The sequence below is a fragment of the Crinia signifera genome, chromosome 3 (genome assembly GCF_055691185.1).
Source record: "Crinia signifera chromosome 3, ASM5569118v1, whole genome shotgun sequence".
Lineage (NCBI taxonomy): Eukaryota > Metazoa > Chordata > Amphibia > Anura > Myobatrachidae > Crinia > Crinia signifera.
The window spans coordinates 25,983,637-26,007,193 of NC_139219.1; the positions used below are offsets into that span (position 1 = coordinate 25,983,637).

Genomic DNA, 23,557 nt, shown 5'->3' on the forward strand with positions numbered 1-23,557 from the left:
CACACCAAAAGGTAACTGGACACTGGCAGAAAATACATCAACAAGATTCTATTGACGTCACTTCCACATGCAGTGATTATTCTTCTCAGCAAACTGTCCAGAGTTCCTGGGGCGAGAATGCCCCCTGATGCACCAATTCCTCCCAGAGGAGGAATGTGGTTAAGAGCTGGAGTCTGAGCTGGCCACCTTCCTACATTCTCACTCCCACCCTATCCGGTCGGCCGATGACCATCGCCTCTCCTCTACATGGCCACTAGATCCCATGCACGTATCTGCGCTGCCCCCATCAGCTTCCTCGCTTTATTAGACTCTCCCCGACATTACAAAGCTTCAAACAGGCACTGAAAACTCAGTGGGGGATCCACCAAGGGGCGACTTGGGGAGATTGCCCCGGAGCCCCCACACATCAGGGGCCCCAACACTCCAGGTGGGTGATAGGTAGGTGGCAGGCAGCGGGGTTCGGGCAGCGCCTCCCTGGGGTCGGGGCAGGCAGGGGTTCCCTGCGGTGGCTAGACAGTCGCAGTGTAGGGAAGCATTGCAGCAGTGCTGGTGGATAGATGCCGTGGTCTCCCACTCACCTTCCAGCCCCTCAGGTTGGGATCATTTCATCTACAGCATTAGGGTCGACAGTCATTAGGTCGACATGGGAAAAGGTCGACATCGTTATAGCTCGAAAGGTCATTAGTTTGACAGGTCATTAGTTCAACAATGTCTAGGTCGTCAGTCAAAAGGTCGACATGGGTTTTATGACAGTTTTTTTACCTGAATGTCAACAAAGTCGTCTTGGGCAGAGTTTAAAGTACAGGGGGAATGAGCGCAATCCAATGAGTTCGACCCGGTGTGGGAGTGGGGGCGGACGGTTATGCGGGCGGAGGGTTGGCGAAATCCGCAGCTTTGCGAGTCAACTAGAATGAGGGCCATAATGCCGACATCGGATTGGTGGGGACTGTGCCGATATACGGATGCATTTAAGTCTGACGCAGAGAACACACAATCGTACACTGATGCAAGCGCGCATCTACAGCGTGATTTACGAGAAGCACTGGAATAACTGGCCGCTGACATTAACCTCATCCCAGTCTTTGTAAATTCTGGCAGCAGTGTTAAGAGCAGCGCACCTGATTATTAGGAGTTGTCAGTCTAAGATTGAGTTGACGAACTCGTTAGCATGTCTGAGTTCACCTTTTAAACCTGACAAAGTAGTAATTTGGTTTCATGACATTGGGGCTCGATGAACCAAAGCGATGGAGATTTTAACAAAGGAAGAGGAGCGTTGCTTTGTGAGGCTGAAATTCTAAGTAAGAGGCGTTACATACTGTAGGCCAACCGGTGTCATGCCGGATATGACTGGCATGATACAAGAATTTACATTAAGTATATCCAGTCACTTACGGTCACATGATCAGTATGTATGTATCAGTAGTAGTAGTAGTACGTTTATTTATAAGGCGCCACAAAGTGTCTGCAGCGCCGTACATAGCAAACAAAAAAAAAAATTACAAGGTAAAGTACAGGGTGTGTAGAAAGATACAGTATAAATAGGGGTCTAGCTGGTAGAACTAAAATCAGCATCAGTTCAGAAGTAGGTGTCAAAATAGTCAAGGAGACCGAAGATGAAGTAAAGGAAGGGAAGAACAGGACAGGAGCACAGGTGAGGTAATGAGGTAGGGTGAGTACGTGAGGAAGGAGGGCCCTGCTCATAAGAGTTAACATACTAAAAATAGGTGGGTGGACGAACGAAATACAATAGGATAAGTAGGAACGGAGGGGAACGGAGGCAGGATAGGAGGATCAAAAGAGGTTAGGAGGAGGGATAGGCTAGTCGAAAAAAGTGGGTTTTGAGGGAGCGCTTGAAGGAGGTAAGGGAATCAGATAGCCTGATGGGTGGCGGGAGGTTGTTCCAGTGCAGGGGGGCAGCGCGAGAGAACACATACCATGGTCATGGGTAATAATAAAAGTGCATGGCAACTGTGATTTTCCCCACATGTCCCCAGAGGATACATAAGAATAACCGGCAAGGGAGGGAGGCACGGTTTCCCGGCGTTTAGAACAACGACAATGTAGAGAATCTTGACAGGTGTTCGGTAAGTAGACTTACCTCCCCACTGCCCCTCCCTAACCTTACCTCCCCACAGCCTATCCCGAACCACCCATACCTTGTATCCTAACCCTTCCCGCTAGTGCCTAACCCTCATTCTATGTACCTAACCCTCCCTACCTGCAGCCTAATGTTCCTCCCCCTCCTCAGACCCTCCCCACAAGTAAGTAAGTTTAATTTATATAGCGCATTTTCTCCAACAGGACTCAGTACCTAAACCTAACCCTCCCACCCCACAACCTAACCATAACCTAACCCACAGCCTAAACCTAACCCTCCCCCCCTACCGGGACTAATGCTAACCCGTCCATCATACTTACGGTCGGAATGTCGGCAGTCGGAATTCCAACATTGGCATCCGTCTCAATTCCTACGTTGGCATTCCGATGCCGTTCTTCTGGCCAATAGTCAAGATGCTGCGTTAGTATTTAGACTACCTGCATCCTGAACACCGGGATGCCATTGAAGGTCGACATGGCTGTGTTGGACAGGGTCAAGTCGGAAGGTGGACACAAGCATTAGGTCGACAATGGGAAGGTCAACAGTCAAAAGGTCGAGGAGTTTTTCACATTTTTGTATATTCTCGAAAATAATGCAGTTTGTGCTTTTCATTTAAGACCATCCATGGGAACAAAAGGAAATAATGATATCAAACAAATAAAAGGTTCAGTAGATTAGAGTCCAAATAATACGGCAACAGATTTTGTCACCTATACATCAATTAATTATATGTTTTACAATGTCTCATTTTTTGAGAGTTTTTAAAAATGTTAATCCTCTTTTTTCTTTTTTTTAAATTCCTCTCCATTATGTTTTCTTTCTTTTTCCGGATTTATATGCATATTTTTTATAATTAATTATAATTCAATAGAGATTATGGATGTAATACACTATACAGAGATTCAGAGGCGGAAACCAATTGCGCACAATTAAATCCTCTAAATCGCATGTAATTTAGGGGAACTCTCATTTTTCCTCCTCTCCATTAATTAAATAAAATGTACGCCCCCTGGAGTTATAATTCTATGTTATAAATGCCTCCTCTCAATTTATAATATTAGCACTGAACCACTACATTTGTTATAATATTATAATCTGATCATTTTTTTTTTTATAATTATTGTGCATCCTTTTATAGATTTAAAATAACTATAATGGCCCCATAATATTGAATGTATTTTTACATCCAGCTAATTTTTGTTTGTGTGTATATATATATATATATATATATATATATACAAATCTGACAATTAGACCTGTTTGCTTCTGTCTGTAGCAGTGGGTTGATGTAGGTAAAAAATGGTGTTGCGTCGACTCCCCAGGAGTACAACCAGCCCCGGCTCTTTGAGCCGGTCCTGGTTTAAAAATAAGAGTCCCCTGTATTTCAAAAACCAGCACCAGGCTCTTGGACCGGTCTTGAGGCCTTATTCTAGTTCACTCTTTCTGACAAAATCCTTCTTAGATGGACACAACCATGTGCACTGCAGGGGGGCAGATGTAACATGTGCAGATAGAATTAGATTTGGGTGAGTTATTTTGTTTCTGTGCAGGGAAAATACTGACTGCTTTATTTTTACACTGCAATATAGATCTCACTTTGAAGTAAAACCTCACCCAAATCTAATTCTCTCTGCGCAAGTAACATCTGCCCCACCTGCAGTGCACATGGTTTTGTCCATCTAAGAAGGATTTTGTCAGAAAGAGTGAACTAGAATAACCCCTTGGTTACAAATGTACAGTATAAGGGACAAAAAAAGTAGAGGTCCCCATGTTTATGCAACCATCATCGGACTCCACAGCTGGGGGAGACATTTTATAACAGCTCCCTCAGCTAGAACATTAGCAACCTGATTTGTCAGCTCTGGCCGTGGTCCCTGGGAGAGTGGGGACTCCTACAATAAAAGGGGCATCCCCCTGGCAACCCCGGCACCACTGGGCGGTGGGTGCCGTGTTGATAACACACACACATACAACAGCGGCGGTACGCGTCCTCCGACCTTTTCATACCCCCACTATATACGTCGGTGTGGAGTTGATATTAGATAGTGTGGCGAGCCACCGAGACCAAGGCGTGGCGAACGCAGCGAGCCCCGCGAGGGGACGCGAAATACATGTAAAGTAATATGCGTCCCCGCGTGGGGCTCGCCACGCTTCGGGCTCGTTGGCTCGCTGAGCTCGCCACACTATATAAAATCAACTCCACGCCGACGTAGATAGTGGGGGTTTGAAAAGGTCGGAGGACGCGTACCGCCGCCCCTCGCGGGCTCGCTACGACCACCATGCTTGGGGTTGGCATTGATAGTGGGGGTGCATTTACCATTGAAAAAACCCATTAGGGTGCTTATACAATTTAAAATCGCATCGCATGCGGGCATATGGCATGCGATGCGATACAATGCATAAGATGCCATACGACTGAATATCCTGGGCGCCGTGCTTTGAAACAAGTACCCTTTTTTTTTTGTCAAGCAGAACCAAATTTCTAGTTATGCCACAGCTTGCATTGCACTTCTGCGATGCATTTCTGCAATGCGATTGCAGTTACATTGCAAATGCATCGGAGGGAGGAACTGTATACGCTGGCCAGCCTTGCTGCCTCGAGGCTATAGTTGCAGTTTTGCCTTTTAAGCAAAACTGCAACTGAAGTTGAATCAGGCCCTATATTTTCTATCAGCTCCAAGATGTCTTGTGCCGAGTATAATTTTCATTCCGTTATAGACGGCTGTTTCCATGCATACTGTGTACTGCACCATACCTGAGCATCGATGTTACCGCAGACCGGCAGCACTCACTAAATTGGCCCGGCTAAGATGAACGGCTCTAAGGAAAAGCATCTGAAATCCCTTCTGTTTCCTCACATTTCCGTGGTACCCTAACAAAAGGTTAATAGGATGTTGGAGCTCTCGGTGCCCCCAATCTAACAGAGAGTGACATGAATTCAGTGCGGTGCCTGGATGCTTCATTACACTTTCCTCCTGGATTTTCTACACATTGTTACTATAAAGAGGAAATGTATCAGATGATGTTGGACGGGGGACGAATGTGCCCACTTGTGGCAGTGCCATTAAGTCAGGACTGTCCCGATTTTATCTTTGACCCTTTGAGTGCCAACATATCTGTGAGAGATGTTGCAAAATATCAACTGAAAACACCAGCGCCGCTCACATTTACTATATAAATACAAATAACCAATCCTGGTTCCAAAAATACGAGGGAAAAAAGTCTAGGGGCCCCCCATATTTTGGTACCAGCACCAGGCTCCAACAGCTACATGACACATTCCAAAATATGGGGGGACCCCAGTCTTTTTGTCCCCCATATGTTTGGAACCAGGACTGGTCCAAGAGCCAGGTGCTGGTTTCTTAAATATGGGGGATCCCCACTATTTTCCCCCTACTTGGGGAACCAGGACCATCCTAATTAGCCCAGGGCTGGTTATGCTCGGAAGGAGGGGAACGTCCCTGTTTTTTTTTAATTTGAACAAAATTCCGCACACTCCCATTACTAAAAAAAGGCACATTCACGTTACTTAAAAAACGCATGTCTAAAAAAACGCACATTACCGTTATTTAAAATCGCCAGAAATCGCAAGTGACTTCTGACTTTCTATTTTGAATTTTGGAGGACAATCGCACATTTGACATGTGAGATATGGTGCAATTTTTTAGCTTTTTCTAAAAAAAATTGCACCCAATAACACCTCGCCCCATACTGTTTACACGTTTTCAAATACCGACAAATTTCTTTCAAGTTTAACATTTTTAGTTTTGTTCAGATTAATCGATGCAAGGTTTTATATTTTTGGCATCTCGCGGTAATTTTACACCAAGAATCGTATTTTTTTTTTCTCCCATTGTTTTTATTTTAGTACAATTCTTTCTTAACACGGATAAATTGTCTCGTTTTAAAGATGGGTTTTGTGATTGCTTTAAAATTCTGTTTATATTGAACATTTGTGAATCATGTTCATGGGGAAGAATTAATTCTATAATCATGTTCAAGTTCCTGAGACTGACTCGATTGAAATTATAATCAGTGGAAGTGGAATTCTGAGATAATATATACCATCTGCATTTATCTTTGAAGAACACAATTATATTTGAATCATTTAAATAGATTTTTAAAGAAAGGAGAGAATAAAGGGAATAATAGCTATTATACCTAGGAAGGTTGATTGAAACACTGAATGAGTATCTCCCTGATTTTTGGTTCACATATCAAATGCACCTTTCCAACGGTTACTGTCATTCATAACCTATCCGCTGTGGATTAAAAAGATTTTATTGTGCAAAGCATATCGCCATTTCAGATTTTAATAGAGAAGGCGGTGGTGGTATATACTAATTTGAAGTTAATAAAAATTTAAATTGTATCTTGATCTATTTTTCTATTACATAGTGAGTGTGACTTTATTAGTTATTAATAACTCTGTCCTCACATGTACTAGACTGCTCACGAATGAGGCAGTACGGATGGTGTAATGGTTAGCATTACTGCCCCACAGCGCTAATGTCATGGGTTCCATTCCTAACATGGCTCTTACTGTGCGTAGTTTGTATATTCTCCCTGCGCTTGCATGGGTTTCCTCCGGGTACTCTGGTTTCCTCCCACAATCCAAAAATATACCGGTAGGTTATTTGGCTCCCAACAAAATTAACCCTAGAATGTCTGTGTGCGTGTACATGTGGTAGGGAATATAGATTGTAAGTTCCACTGGGGCAGGGACTGATGTGAATGTTCAACTATACTCTGTACAGCGCTGTGGAATATGTGTGCCCTATATAAATAATTGGTAATAAATAAAAATAAATTAATTGTGTATTGTACGATTACCATGGTAACGCCATGGTAAAGCATTTTCATGGGAATGTCCATGAAACGCTGGGTGTTCCAAAGTGCTGTGCCCCCACAGCCAACCCATGCCCACACTGATAGGTGCGAGCAAGACGGCAGACATCTGCACATGCACAGAAACATGCAGAAATGCATCTGCGCATGCATAGATTTTATTCTCAGTGGTACTGATAGTTGTGGTTACATGCTGTGAGGGGTTGGTCACACACAGCAGTGGGAGTGGCTACACAGACCCCATAATGCCTATTACATATTATGCCACACACTGTAATGCCCCTTACACATTATGCCACACACCGTAACGACTATTACATATTATACCACACACTGTAATGCCTATAACACCACATACTATAATGCCCATTACACAATATGCCACACACTGTAATGCCCATTACTGATTATGCCCCCACCATTGCCCCTATACATAATGCCCACACCATTGCCCCAATACATAATGCCCACAACAGTGCCCCTGCATATTGCCCCAAGTGGCAATACCACTGTGGTCTGGGCTGGCTCAGGTGGCCCTTATCCATTTGAAATGCGGTGCCAGCTACTTAGCCAATCAGGGCTCGCCTCCCGGCAGCCAATCAGCCTGGCTGCTGGGCTGCAAGGTCTGACTGGCTCACCAGCTGGCGTCGCAATTGAAATGGACGTGGACCGCTGGAGTCGTGGTAGTTCAAGTGCAGAAGTTTCAAGGGGTCCCCCGCATGATGTCACTCCTCCATTTTTTTTAAATCCTAAATAAGAAGCTGGGGGGTACACAGCGGTACAGCATACCTGCAAGATATTTCTTAAAGGTACATCATACCATGCCAGACCCCCTTTCTTGCACCACCGGTGTTGGCGGATGCAGGTCTTCCTTAAACTGATAGCAATTGACAGTATGATGCTATTTGGGGCCAGAGGGCGCTCCGGATGCAACCTCTGTTTCTCATTGAGGAAGACAGATGAGGCCACTTTGTCTGTTGGAGGGGCATCTGGGCGTGCAAGAGGACAGATGGCATGACAGTGTGCAGGTGGTGGGCATTCTGGTCTAGAGGGGGCATGTTGGTATGCAGGAGATGGCATGTCTGTGTGCAGTATGTGGGCATACTGGTGTACAGGGGGCATGTGGGTGTGCAGGAGATAACATGCCTTTATGCAGTACGTGGGCATACTGGTGTACAGGGGGGCATGTGGGTGTGCAGGAGATGACATGCCAGTGTGCAGGAGGAGAGCATGTTGTTGTGGGGGAGATGGGTCACTACTGTACCATCAGCCCCACCAAAATAGAGGGGTGCACCATAACATGCTTCCAACGGCGGGCACCGTGGCTCCACTCTACCCCTCCGTCTAAGGACCTTATTCTGGTCCATGCGCGTGGTTTAAACGCCGCCCACCGCCCGCACAAACATCCCCCCCCCTCACTTGCCAAGTTCCACCACATGCATGTGAATGGCTGCGGTTATGCAGCTTCCTTTACCACCCGTATAAAGTTAACACAAGGTGGAGTCCTCCTTTCATCCCACTTTGTGCATTGTATATAAGACATTTTCTTCAATTATCAATAATTGCACATCCAGTCCTAATTCCTACAGAAAATGGAAAGACGTCTCTGTTTTTGTTTTATGGGTCCGCGGCTGACATCCATCATGCGCTAATGGACAATCTGTTACAGAAAGAGACTGATTGGACGTGTTTTATAGACAACACGCACTTGTTTGAAAGAAAAATCTTCCAACACTTTTAAGTAATTTGTTAATGGCTGTGTGATAATGCAGATTGGACTGACTGGTGGATGACATTACCTACTGAGCCGTCACTCAGGAACAGGCAGCCCTGGCGAATAACTTTGCACTTCATTTCCATTTAATCAAACTGGGGGTAAGTGGAGGCAGAGATGACGCCCCCCCCCCCCCCCCCCCCATAGAGGTGCCGTATCGCCAGCAGCACTATGGCAGGTGCAATATCGCCATCTGAACATGGGCTCCTGTCAGTACAACTGTCTCTTGATTGGCTGCTGGTCTGCAAGCTCCGATTGGCTTGCGGTCAGGGCTACATTCATTGACTCTTTCCCTCCATGGTTGTCTCTCAGTTGTTCCGATTATTACTGCTGTCACCGCTTGGTATCCGGATGATAGGTTGGCAGTATTTAGACATATAATAGGTCGTAACACAAAAGGTTGATATGGCGATGGTCGATACATTAAAAAGTCATTACGAAGTTTTTCATGGTAATTTTTATATTTTTGGACTTTACTATCATCATGGACTTTTATTGGGAATGGATAACTGAAGTCAAAGCTGCTCCCACCCTCACCCCCACCCCCACCCCAGAATGGCAGCCCTGCTCCTACATGAGCCTGTGACGACTGTGACTGCCATACGGATCATGTGACCCATCGCGTACAGTGACGCTGAATCATCCGCACTTATCACCTGGGTGCTACCTGGAAATGTTGTTTTTAAATGACTGCCCTAAAAATTATTAAGTTAATTAACTAATGAAAATATTAATTAGGCTTGAACTTTTTCAGGCTTAAGGAGCGCTGAACTCTTCCTAATTATCCTTAGAATACAAGCCGTGAATTAGTCCAGTAAAACGCTCTAGCGCTATGTGTAATTTCTCTTGCCTCCTGCCGTGAGCTGGAAGTGAGCCCCGTGTGATCCCATTTCAGTCCAGTGGATCTTTATCCAGTCGGCTGGAAAATGGAGCCGGCCGATTATCACATTATGTTACTTTATGGGCCTTATTCTGCTTGGAGCGTCCGGGCCGTACGCGTACGTCCCGGGGTTTTTCACGATCTGCGCATGTGCAAATACGCTAATGCGCCGGCGCGAGCACTCCACAACGCTTACGGCCGGTGTCTCAACGTGCGAAAAAACCTGTACGCGAGCGTACGGGTAATGGGGCGGCATAGGGGCGTGCTGATGGGAGCGGCCGAAATAATGAGGGAAAATGGGCGTAAATATGGGCGTACACGGGGGTGTGCACCAGAAATGAGCGGTGCTACTACCGCACGATCGACTGAGGCACCGTTCGTTTCGGACACCAAACAGGCGGCCGCCAACCGCCAGCTAAAACCACTCCTACAGATACCGCTTGCCAGCGTGCGCCTGAGTTGGCTAATTAACGCTGATTAGTACTCAAACACATACACCTGAATGTAATAAGCAATGCTGCAGTCTATTAACTCCAAACCATGATTTCACTGCCTGCAAGCCACACATGCAGCACGCAAACACATTGGAAGCTTATGTTTCTATACTTCTCCACATTTAAAGGTTTGTTTAATTTAAGGTAAGAATCTTTTTATACGCTAAGGTAGGTATTTGATAAACAGACACATTCACTACCTGCTTTCATAGACTTTACGCAGTAGCACACTCAATCTACACAAGTCGACATGTGTCAACGTGTTCACTCTAATACTAACATAGGTTTTGTATTTAGGATACAATAACATAAACCACATCGAACACCTACAAAGGATGTTTCAGCAATGTTTGAAGCCCATGGCCACTATTTTGCACATTAATTCAATCAATTAATTAATTTTCATAATTATAGTTGAAAGGCAAGATTTGCAGGTCCATATATGTGAAGGGTATGCCAGCGTGCACGGACGTACGCTCACTCTCACGAGCGGTGACATAAGCTGAGTTTTCCATTGAAAACAATAGAGACCCGTCCGTGCAAACTGGCGTACGCTCAGATCTCCGCAAGAAGTCGGTGGGGAGACGGAGGAAAGACGGCCGTACACGGCGCCGTACGCTCAGTTGTACGCCTGTTGTCGGAGTGCAAGGGCTGAGCCGTCCGCGTACGTTGCCGTACGCTCATTTGTACGCCACTCCCCTTCTACGGTATTTCTGCCCGTACGTAAGCGGCTGATTTGTGGGTGGACTTAACCCTAACGGCCGCGTATGGCTAGCGTGCGGTAATGGCGAACGTACGCACGTTTGGCCGCTCCAACCAGAATAAGGCCCTATGTGTGTTGTTGTTGGGATTTTGCCCAACTAATTTCAGGCACAGCGGGTGGAAGGGGAAATTCTCAGAGGGCGTTCCTGGGTGGTTAATAAACATTGTGACTGTTCAAGTATTTCCAATAACACTGTGCTTTATTGAGAAGCCCACCATTTCCATTGAGTGACCTGGGGTAGACGTATAAGGCCACTTTCTACTAAAATCATGGGGAAATTGCAGTTTGCACACATTACAATTTAATATGTACTGTACAGCAACAATAGTCCAGTGTACTGTATGTTTGTAGTGTATTCACTATATATGTTGGCTTTTCCGGAGCTTGGTACAATAATGCCATCTTCAGATGGTGTTTATAGCTCTGTGCCTCTGCACTCACTCCCACAGCAGAGATACCTTATGATCCCTCTCCTGTACCATACATCCTCCTACAACGTTTTTGGCAAATGATGGTACCACACACATGCATTGTCGGAAGGTGAGGATGAGTCCCTTGAAAATATGAAATGCTCTTCCTTTGTGTTAACTCGAATTTAGCTATGTGTTCTTGCAAGCACTGCATGCACTATTCATACATAGGGGCTTATATATAAGTGATCCTGTCTCTGATCCAAAAACTATCATTTCTTATCACAGCTATTCACGCCAATATGAAATTCAGAACTCACCAGAATCTCTTGCGAAGCATAGCCCAGCCAACGCCATCTGAAGCATCGCATTGTAGAGCTTGGTAAATTTGGAAATAAAGCGTCCCCCATAGAAACCTTTTGCAGTGAAGAAAGGAGGATCACTGTACATAAATACCAGGGATCCTTAATATGTGAGGGTATTACCCCAAAAGAGTAATTATCCCGGTGGTCAGGATCCCGATGGCCATAATCCCAACATCGAATCCCAAAGCCCACAATGCCGCTGCATCTTAACAGTCAGTATTAGGGTTACTGTTATGGTTAGGGACTAAAGGGAAGGGTAAGGATTAGATTGCAGGAGATTAGGGTTAGTAGACTGCAGGAGGGCTGGGTTAGGTTTATACTGTGGGATGGGATGATTAGGGTTAGGGTTTGGCTGCAGAGGGGGCAGTTAGGGTTAGGAACACAGACCTCACTAGGAGCTCCCATCCCTGTACAGCCTGTCTCTCTGCTCTCAGAATCCGGAGACACAGGGGAAAGTTCCGGGGCTGTGACCAGGCCTCTCCTCCTACTGGAAGATCTGACATTTATTGGACTTTAATCAGCACTATGAAAGATTGATACTGATGCGAAAATGCTTATAAACATCTATTCCTGCTCTGCATTTATTGCCCAATCTTAATTGAATTAACAGTCTCTTGAAGTTCAGTTCTGGACAAGGCCGGGCTGGGATTTATTTACTTGTTGCAATTACATATTTATATCTCAATATTCCGCTGATAAATATAAACTACGCATTCCGGAGATGTTACATGCTGTACAGTGAGAGGAACGTTATGGAACTCATACAATTATTAGATTTGATTACATATGAATTTAGGACTGCTGCAATTACAGCGGTGGCACTGAACGGTGGCTCGCAGGGGTACATTTACTGAAGCTTCCAAAAATGAAGAGCCTTAAAGTTTCCCATAACAAACAATCACATTTGATCTATCATTTCTCTATTGCATCCTAGACAGTGGGGGTTGTTCTGATTCACTCGGAAATGCACAATCACTCTCTAACGGACAAAACCATGCGCACTGCAGGCGGGGCAGATGTAACATGTGCAGAGAGAGTTTGATTTGGGTGGGGGGTGTAATTCAAACTGAGATCTAAATTGGGTACTTGTGTATTTTGGCGGCGCCCATCGCATCGCATACCATAACGCATATGATGGTATGCGATGCGACGCGATATCGTACGACGGTGCACGATGGCATACAATTTTGAAATTGTATGCCATTGTACATGGCATACGATGCCATGCGATGCGATGCGATTAAACATTGTATAAGCACCCTAATGGGTGCTCATACAATGTTAAGCGCCCTAATGGGTGCTTACAATGTTAAATGCACCCCCACGCCACCCCCCAACTATAAACGTGAACCCGAAGCGTGGCGAGCGCAGCGAGCCCGCGAGGGGCGGCGGTACGCGTCCTACGACCTTCTCGGCGTGGAGTTGAGAATAGAATAGTGTGGCGAGCGCAGCGAGCCACCGAGCCCGAAGCGTGGCGAGGGGACGCGGATACCTGTGAAGCCCGCGAAGGGACGCGTTTACCTGTGAAGGTATCCGCGTCCCCTCGGTGGCTCGCTGCGCTCGCCACACTATTCTATTCTCAACTCCACGCCGACGTGGATAGTGGGGGTATGAAAAGGTCGTAGGACGCGTACCGCCGCCCCTCGCGGGTTCGCTGCGCTCTCCACGCTTCGGGTTCACGTTTATAGTGGGGGGGTGGTGTGGGGGTGCATTTAACATTGTAAGCACCCATTAGGGTGCTTATACGATTTTTGATCGTATAGGGGGTCAAAATCGCGTTGCATCGCATCGTATGCCATCGGGTGCATGGCATACGATGCGATGCGATCCGGTCATCGTACGACGGACATTGGGGGCGCCGCCAAAATACACAAGTACCCTAAATTGCAGTGTAAAAATAAAGCAGCCAGGATTTACCCTGCGCAGAAACAATAAAACAACCAAATCTAACTCTCTCTGCACACTGTTACATCAGCCCCACCTGCAGTGCAGCATGGTTTTGTCCATTAGAGAGTGATTGTGCCTTTCCGAGTGAATCAGAATAACCCCCAGTGTCAAGAGGACTCCATGGGAGAATGAGAGAATCCAAGTTCTGTGTACTTCCCATAATATACATGGGGTCCGAAATTGGCCACGTACCTGATGCGCAACCTCCAGAGCGAACGCCTTCAGCGAGATCGGGTGTTCGCTCCATAGTGGGCGGAATGGGAGCAGGCATGGTGCGGACACAGGGGAACACAAAGGGTGAAATGTAATAGGATGAGAGATTCAGAAAGTGAGAGATTTGGTAAGAAATCTCCAGTTTTTTTAAAGTGGCAATCATCTACACAGCAAAACCAGTGTGATTTTGCTGTGTCAATGATTGCCACTTTAAAAAAACTGGAGATTTCTTACCAAATCTCTCACTTTCTGAATCTCTCATCCTATTACATTTCACCCCCAGTGTTTTATAGGGTTATAACCATGCCGTTGATACACCAATACACACTTTTGAGAAGTGAAAAAAGTAACTAGGCCAATACAAGGTTAATCGCAAATTTAAACTGGAGAACATCACAAAAATTCTCTAGAACTTTACTCTTTTTAATGGTAAGTCGAGGAAATTATTTTTTAACGCAAGCACTTGAGGAAACGTCAAGAGTAAATTCTCTGCATTTATATAATGTCTTTCCACGGTCGACGGGTCGCCACTTTTAAATGTTCACGTCAGGAGCTTCCTGAACTGAAAACTCAATATTTTGATTGAATCCACTAAGCAGCACATTAGACAGATCCAATTATTTCCAATTCCAGCACAGTAGTTCCCCATTCAGCCATCTGAGCAATCGCCACAATCTGCTGCTCGGATCTGCCCTCTGTCACTCCACGTTTCACCTCCAGCAAAGCCGTGAATAATGGGGAGAGCTGGTCTGTTAGGTTCTCGTTTTCCCTCCCAGAGATGCCGGCGTAGCGAAACTCTACCATATGTCCCCCCGCTGAAGTCATGACCCTAAAATCAGTGCTGATCGTAATCATGTTATATAAAAGCAGCATCTGATGCACAAAATCCTCAATGCTTTAGTGAGATGCACTGTATTGTCTATTGATGGAGGCTTTGGGCCGTCATGTGTCAAAAACAAGTACGTCGACATGCATTAGGTTGACACCATTAAGTCGAAATGCAGGACGGTGAACATGACTTAAGGTCGACATGTAGAAAGGTCAACATGACTTAAGGTAGACATGGGTTAGGCTGACAGGGTCATTAGGTCGACAGAGTCATTATGTCGACATGGGGAAGGTCGACAGAGTCATTATGTCGACATGGGGAAGGTCGACAGGGTCATTAGGTCGACATGGGTATTTTTTACTGTTGTTTGAGCCGACATGTGCCGACAGGAGGTATTTCATGCCCTACCATCCACTAGGGCGTGTGGGAGAATAAACTAGTGTGCTGAGCGCAGTACGGCACCGTGCCCGAAGCATGGGGAGCGTAACGAGCCATGCGAGTGGATGCGGTGCTACGTTTTAGTTTTTATGTTGACTGCGTCAACATTTTTTGGGGGGAGAAAGTAAAAAAAAAGTATTTTTAAAAAACTTTTTCAATGTCGATCTTACCCAAGTTGACCTAATGACCCTGACACCCTAATGACCCTGTCAACCTAACCCATGTTGACCTTTAGTCATGTCGACTTTCCTCCATGTCGACCTTACTGCATGTCGACCTAGTGGTGTCGCCCTAATGCTTGTCTACCTACTTGCTGGTAACCTAATGATCCAAACCCGCATAACTACAGAGGGTGCAGGGGATGCAGTTGATATGGGGCCCTGCAGCTTGGGCCCAGCAAGCAATCCCCTGCAGTCAAATCCAATAATGTTTTTCTTAATTAGATAGTGTGATGCCACCTGTTGAGTTTGGGGCAGTAGTTTTAATTCCTGGTAGGAAGGAGGAAAGAGGCGGGGCACTGACAGGGCAGGGCACTTCCCCCCTCCTTTCCGGCGGCGCATCACATGTTTTGCCCTCATACTCAACACTGGGCTTCTTGTACTTTGTAAAAAAATAATCAGCATTGCAATTGAGAAGATCTATGTAGTGTGCAGCCAAACATCCAATCCCGTACAGCCACACACTACATAGATCCGCTAAGCTGCAATGCTGATCATTTTTTCATGAAGTACAAAGGTAGCTTTAAATTGTTGTATTTGTATGCAGGGCCAGATAGCTCATGAGTAGAATGTCTGACCGTAATGTGCCCGAATCCCCGGTATGACAACATCTTGAAATGCAATAAAGGACAGTGGGACCAAATAAAAAAGAGCTTTCAAGTTAAGTTCATGAATGTTTTATAGTTATTAGTGATGGAAGGGGTTAGGGCAGGCATTCCCAACCAGATAGATATCCAGGCTTGAACACAGGTGAGTTAATTAGTATCTGATGGATTCTAATTAAACCATCTGTGCTGAAGCCTGGATATCACTAAAACCTGCACTGTTGGTGTGCCTTGAGGACCGTGGTTGGGAATGCCTGGGTAAGGAGATAGGAGATGCCGGACTTTCAATAAGATTATTAATTGCCAGCCAGGGCCGGCGCCACCACTAGGCAAATCTAGGCATTTGCCTAGGGCGCCAGCCACTGGAGGGCGGCACTTCGCCCCTCGCCTCTCGCATGGAGGCTGCAGGGGTGTCCGTGCCGGGTACCTGCAGCACTGTGTGATCTGGCGGTGGGGTCCCTGCAGTGATGCGCGCTATCCGGCAGCCAGGCGGCGGCGCGGGAAGCGCTGCTAGGTTTGAAAACATTCCGCATGCTGATTGGCTGAGATTCAGCCAATCAGCGTGCGGCGAGTTTTCAAACCCATCAGCGCTTCCCGCGCCGCCGCCTGGCTGCCGGATAGCGCGCATCACTGCAGGGACCCCGCCGCCAGATCACACAGCGCCGCAGGTACCTCCCCCCCCCGTAGGCACCGTGGCGCCCCACCCCCCTCGCCTGGGGCGCTCCGGTGCCTTGCACCGGCCCTGTTGCCAGCAACGCCCCCTACCCCCCAGCGCTGTGTAAAGTTTAATATGAAAGTCAGCATTAAAAGAGTAGAAATGTTTTCCCGATGGCGAAAGGGAAGAAAAGTCAATGAAGTTGAACCCAGGATTATCAGAGCCATAGAGTGCTAGCGAATGCTGCGTCCACCCACAACGCCATTGTCGCTGATCCTGGATTAATAATGATATTAAGAATAATACCATATAAGAGTCAGTGAGTGACCCTTATTACCATCATCTTTCCTTAAGCACTCTGAAACTCTTTTATAAAGTGTATAAGTTATAAGCAGCTTTTCTTTGAGCATCTAATCCTGATCAATAATGTTTCATTTACAAGGCGAGCCGGAGATCAGACGTGTTACCTCTCTTTTGGAGAATAGCACAAACTTCATTAACTGCTGTAAGTTATTATCTATCTATCTATCTATCTATCTATCTATGCTAACTGAGTAAATGAATTTGACGTATCTACAGTATATATATATATATGTATGACATAGGGCCAGATTCTCTAAGCTTCAAAAGTGATAAAATGGAGAGTGATAAACAGCCAGCCAATCAGCTCCTGTCTGACATTTTTCAAACACAGTCTGTGAGATGGCAGGTAGGACCTGATTGGCTGGCTGTTTATCACTCTCCATTCTATCACTTTTGAAGCTTAGAGAAACTGGCCCATAGTCCTTCCCCAGTATTGTCAGGAAAATGATGTCCAGCAGGTTAGATGATCAGTTGCACGAGCGGATCGCCCTGTGAACATTGAGATTTAAAGTCACCAGTGACCGACGCAATCGGTGGGAGACTCAGGGGCAGATGTGTTAAGCTTTAAAAAGAGATAAAAGCGAGGGTGATAAAGGGTGAAAGACATCCAGCCAATCAGCTCCTAACTGACACGTTATGGGCTGTGTTTTGAAAAATGGCAGTTGGGAGCCGAACAGCTGGACATTTATAACTCATTATCACCCTCGCGTTCATCTCTTTTTAAGGCTTAATACATCTGCCCCTCAGTTCTAAATGTACTGTACTAAAGCTTCTAAAAAATGAAAAGAGATGCTGTTGCCCATGGCAACCAATCAGGTTCTGTCTATTATTTTTTTAGGATGAAATAGAAAATTGATAGACGACTGTGGTTGTTATGGGCAACATCATCTCTTTTCATTTTTTTAAAAAGTTTTAGTGAATTTTCCCCTCAGTGTCATGTTAAAGGCGATTCAGACCAGTCCGCTGTGCTGTGTGTATTCAAAATGGCGCCTGCCGTATCGTCGAACGCCCCACCCGCCAAGCAAATCCATGCATTAGCATGTGAGTGGATGTGTACGCTGACACGTACGTTCACAAGCGGCCGCACGGGAGAGAAAACTCATCCGATGGCTGCTCACCATCGAAGGATTGTTCTCCCGTTTGTAGATAAAAGTCAGTCTAAACTGACTATTATCCTGGCCAGAGATGGATGAATTGGGGGTGGGCGCTGATGTCATGTGACGTCAACCGCTCGTCCCAAGCAGGCATTGACACGCCCACAAACATCCTGGGCCTTACCCTGCTTCCGCCCCCTGCCCACCTCCTTCCCTCCCACACTGGAGGGAACGCCTGCGTGTGAAGGCGTTCGCTCAGGGACATGCGCAAACCCCAACGGGGATGAATTTGGACCTCAGTAATCAGGTCTGAATTGAGCCTTTATCTGACGCAGTAGTAGTAGAATTAGTTGTGTTGTTTGAACATTGCTGGGTCTCAGGTGAGGAAAAAAAAGTGAATTATTTTTAAATAACTTTCTCAATAGTATATTATTACTTCCTTCCTCTCCTTGTACAGTGTGTGCATTATACATAGTTGACAGAATTCCCAGTGAATGAACCAACTATATCTGGTTGGTGTACCCTGTAATAACTGGCAGACTGTAGTTACAATCCCCTTGTTGACAGCGCCCCCTAGAGCCATGATTTATACATTTGGCCACTTGCAGAGAAAGATGACTCTTCAGTCATTTGCTATCAGCTAACTGCATGCAGAACAGAGACTCTCTCACAAATCATATCCCAGCAATATAACACAACCCTACATGAGCTCAAACCAATCTGCAAACCAAAACATATCAGCAAATTGCAGGGATATAGGAACAGCACGAAGTGAAGCGCAGAGGAACGCGCCGGCGTAGTTACACAACCATCTCGCCGATCTAGGGCAAGATGAGGTTTGTTGATACACATGTAAATGTCTGTATTAATACTGAAACTTCTAGGAACCAAAATGAACACGTAAATGTAGAATGCTGGGGCTACAATGTTACTGCTTAGTAACAGAGCACGTCTCCAGTTGTCTGTGGTTCAGGGGATGAAATGTTTCATATATTAAGTGACCATTGGAGACAGGGGCGTAACTATAGCACCGCAGCCCCCGCCACCGCGGGGGGGCGCTGTGCATGTGGGGGCGCCGGGGGCTGCGGTGCTATAGTTACCCCCCCAATTCCCCGCAGACTTACGTAGCTTGCTGGTCCCGGCGGCTCCGTTCTTCTGATGAGGACCACCACAAAATGGCCGCCCCCATATAGCACACTGTTCTCTGAAACTGTCTGCTGTATGGGGGCGGCCATTTTGTGGTGGTCCTCAGCAGAAGAACGGAGCTGCCGGGACCAGCGCAGCGCGATAGGTAAGATAGGGGGTTAGCATAGGCAACGGGGCGGCCGGGGGGGGGTGCTTGACGGGGCGGCAGCAGCGGGGGGTGGGTATAGGCGCCCCCCCCCTAACGGCGGGGGGGCGCCCAAAATGTAGCTACGCCACTGATTGGAGACCCTCCAGTGCAGAATATATCAGCAATCAAGTAAATTATAAAAGTAACCAGATATGTATATATTATGTATGTACAGGTGTAGCGCTTCTTATTCATGTAGGGGCTGGTGAAACTATCGCCAGCCCCCGTCAGCCATCAGCGCCCACCAGGGGGCATGCGCACATGAGGCACTTGCGCACCCCGTGGCGACGGCGCTCCCTTCGGGTCCCCGCCGCCTTGCCGCCCTGTTCCAACACTTCCTCCCACCTCCTCGCACCCCCCCCCCTAACCCTGCCCGTCTACCTGAAGCGAAGATGGGCAGTGTCCTGGCGCCCAGCCGCCAAGAGACTGGGACGCACATGCTTTCCAGTTTAATGGAGTCCCTGTCCACCGGCGCTCACCAGAGGGGGCGTTCTGGCGGACGCCGGGCAAGGACTGGGGATCCTCCATCTGTATGTATGTACGTATGTATGTTGAAGCTGCATTAACCCCTTGTGCCAACATCGCTGTGAGTGCCAACAGCTCTGTGAGAGATGTGCAAAATATCCGTGAAAAATGCCAGCGTCTCTCACATTTGTTATATAAATTCAAACAAAAAAATGTTGTGCAAAAAAAAAACAAAAAACATTGTATTCCTTATGTAAGGTAACATTACAGGTCATGATGATAAATACAGATGTTTGTTTGGCAATTTTCACACCTAATTAGACAAATTTACTTGGCACTCAAAGGGTTAACTTGAAATTTCAGCAGCTGAGCAAATCATTACCACTACCGTTGCTGGGGGCCCCCCTATATTTTCTTTGTATCATGGGTGTTGTAGTACTTGCAGCCCAAAACTACACCCGCTGCCAGCTCAGCTCCCTGCAACACGGTTCCAAATGTTCCATTACAAGCCAGGCCAGGATGAATTAACCTGTAAGAATGTGACTGCCAAGAGGAAGAAGTTGTCATCAGTGCTGTGCAATAGCAGATCCAGTCAGGCATAGAGTAATGTGTGGGATAATGTGCCCTTACAGTATGCTAGAAAGATATTGAAGCCCCCAAGGGTCATATGACCATATCGAGGTGTAGGGCCCCAGGCAGCGTCAGGGGTCCTTGGGAGGACTTGTAACAGCCGCCACAAGGTACAGTGAGTGGTAGATGATTAATTGTAATATAGACATTCTCCTAATGAGCGCTGAAGTTATTCACATGTAAATGAAGAGCTTAATACATGATGATTAAATACTCTACACAGATATTGATTACTGCTTAAACAAGTATTAGCATTACCTATGAATAATAATAATAATAATACAAGTAATAATAAGAAGAACAAGAATAATACAAGTAATAATAATACAAGTAGTAGTAGTAATGCTAATAACACTAATACTAATAATTATTTTTAATAATTCTAGTCATAATAAAAATAATACATGTACACGCACACAGACATTCTAGGGTAATTTTGTTTGGAGCCAATTAACCTACCAGTATATTTTTGGAATGTGGGAGGAAACGGAGTACCCAAAGGAAACCCACGCAAGCACGGGGAGAATATACAAACTCCTTACAGTTAGGGCCATGGTGGGAATCGAACCCATGACCTCAGCGCAGTGAGGCAGTAATGCCAACCATTACACCATCCGTACTGCCCCCAATACAAATAATAATAGTAATAATAAAAATAATACTAATGCTAATAATAATTGATAATAATACAAATAGTAATAATAAAATAATATAAATACTAATAAATAATACTAGTAATAATATATAATGATAATAATAATAAGTAATAATAAAAATAATATTAATACAAATAATAATATAATTTGTTTCACTTAGATGGGAACCTTCCAGGCTGCAGACAGATATGCAGTAAGGGGACACAGGGGAGATCAGAGTAACAGGTGCAGGGTAAATGCACTGCATGTCACTAGCTCGCCAGACAGGCTACTAGCCACAGACGCCTCCATAACGTTTCGAGCTTCCCTCAATAAAGTAAATGTAAAGTTTGCACTGCAGGAACATTATCTACTAATAACTGATAAATACAATGCAGATGTCATTAATATTGTGCACGGGATTCCTTTGCTGCACCTACCCAAGTAAAGACACAATCATTTATATACAGTAGTAAGGCATCCACCTTCCTGTCGTACTTTAGTGTAATGCAAGGCTAGCAATGAGGCACATGGTAAATAAGTAGGACACTGCATGCACCAAGCAGCACCACTTACCCTTGCGGAGAATCTGGAACATCAGCCTTGGTTGAGATGCACCCATGGCTGCGGATAAAGTCTCCTCGCTGCCCGGGAAAGCTGCAGACCTCTGGGGCATAAGCCTGATCCTCAACCTGCCTTCCTTCGACTCCAGCCACCAGCTGAACAGCTCGGTCAGGTTGAACTCCAGTCTCCTCTTTAGAGCAGAACTTGGAAGGTCCTCCCGTTGACCCTCGTTGCTCAGGTTCTTGCCATCCTCCAGGGTCTTTGGTTGCCATCCCACCCCACATCCATCCCTGACCAGATCTGGTCCCACTTCCAGCAGGAGCTGCTTGGATCTGCGTAGACTCTTCAACGTTCCAGCTTTCAGCACCTTGGAGAGCAGCGCTGGCTGCTGCCGGGTAGAAGACAGCTGCTGTCCCTTCTTGAGATGCCCATGTTGGTAGCGGCTTCCAACACGCTCAGCGAAGGTCTCCACCAGAGGTCCACAGTCAAGGACCAAGCTGGAGGTGGCCTGGAAGTTGGTGCCTGCTGCCCCTGCAGGGAACAGACCCAGGAGATCCCTCAGAGAGTTGCGAAAGGCTGCAGGGATGACAAAGTCCACAGCCAGGTTCTTCCTCTTCAGCCTGGTGAAGCTGGGCTCCCTTGGCCCTGGAGATGACCTAGTGTGGGACCCTGGTGCAGCGCTTTTCTCCTGAGACCTGCACCACACCAGTGACCACCACAAGAGAGTGGCCACCGGCAAGAAACATTTTTGGACCCTCATACTGACCTGCAGGGAGAGAGTGGCCTCAGTCCTGCTGTTGAGACCTCCTAGGTGTCCTATCTACCCTATGGCACCTCTGATGGGTTCAGACGGCACCAGCTGCTGTGATAGTGGTCCTGAGCCGAGGTGCTGTGATGCCAGTCAGATTGTATCCTAAAATAAAGCCAGAAATGTACGTTCCCCTCCTGGGTTTAGCAACAGGGCATGTGATGCCAAGTAGGTCCAGTGGTCCTTCACCTTCTCAGGAGGCTTCAGCCCAGCAGTGTGCTCAGCCAGACAGCACGCTGTATGTAGTGCATAGTAATAGTCACTTTACCAGAGCTGCTCTTTTCTGAAAGTGCTGAACAGATTTAGGATTCCTGGGTCTTCCCCAGTGTTATTCTTCACTATCCTGCCGCAGCCTCTCACTGCCACCATGTGGATGAGTCCTCATGTGCAATGACAAACCACCAGCTATCAGACTATATGCTTCCTTCAGAGTCTGCTCTCTCTAACCATCCCCTGGCACAGGTGATGTCAAACTGGGCTGCTACAAGTGCCAGCCCAATCATGAGTACTATGCAGATAAGCAGAAGCTGGAGAGTGGGGGCATCAGACTCATTTGCTCCCTCCTAGGATGCTGTCTCAGTATCACAGTCTGCAGCCTGCCATACAGGAACACTGGATGCAGGACTGGAGTGTCTGCATGGCTGGGCACATAAATAGTGCACAGCCTGGGGGAGAGCCAAGCAAACCACCGCCTGATAAATGTTTCATGTCTGTGTAGTGACCTGGGGACGTGTGAGATCGGTTACTGTCACTTATTGCTGTGGGACTCTGCTTTGTTCCACTGCTTATAATGAGGCTGACTCAATAATGCAAGATGCACTGTGCTGGCATGTTATTGTATGTAGTCTCTGTACCTCAGGTCAGATATTCATGTATGTATGTACAGTATGTATGCTTGTCTCTATGTATGTATGTATGTATGTATGTATGCATGCTTGTCTCTATGTATGTATGTATGTATGTATGTATGTATGTATGCATGCTTGTCTCTATGTATGTATGTATGTATGCATGCTTGTCTCTATGTATGTATGTATGTATTGATGTATGTATGATACTGTGCATAAATACATACATAAATACATACATGTATATGTAAGTATGTCTGTCTGTCTGTCTGTCTGTCTG

The 23,557-nt window shown here is 46.2% G+C and overlaps 1 protein-coding gene across 1 annotated transcript in view; it reads right to left on the reverse strand.

Moving 5' to 3' along the window:
* ALK (ALK receptor tyrosine kinase) overlaps positions 1–22,878 on the reverse strand; it is a 601,111-nt gene extending 578,233 nt beyond the window's left edge. The window contains exon 1 of the mRNA XM_083175495.1: positions 21,634–22,878. Within this exon, the coding sequence (XP_083031621.1) occupies positions 21,634–22,381 (748 nt within the window). The 5' untranslated portion in view covers positions 22,382–22,878. The remainder of the gene's footprint in view (positions 1–21,633) is intronic.
* Between the last annotated feature and the right edge of the window lie 679 nt (positions 22,879–23,557).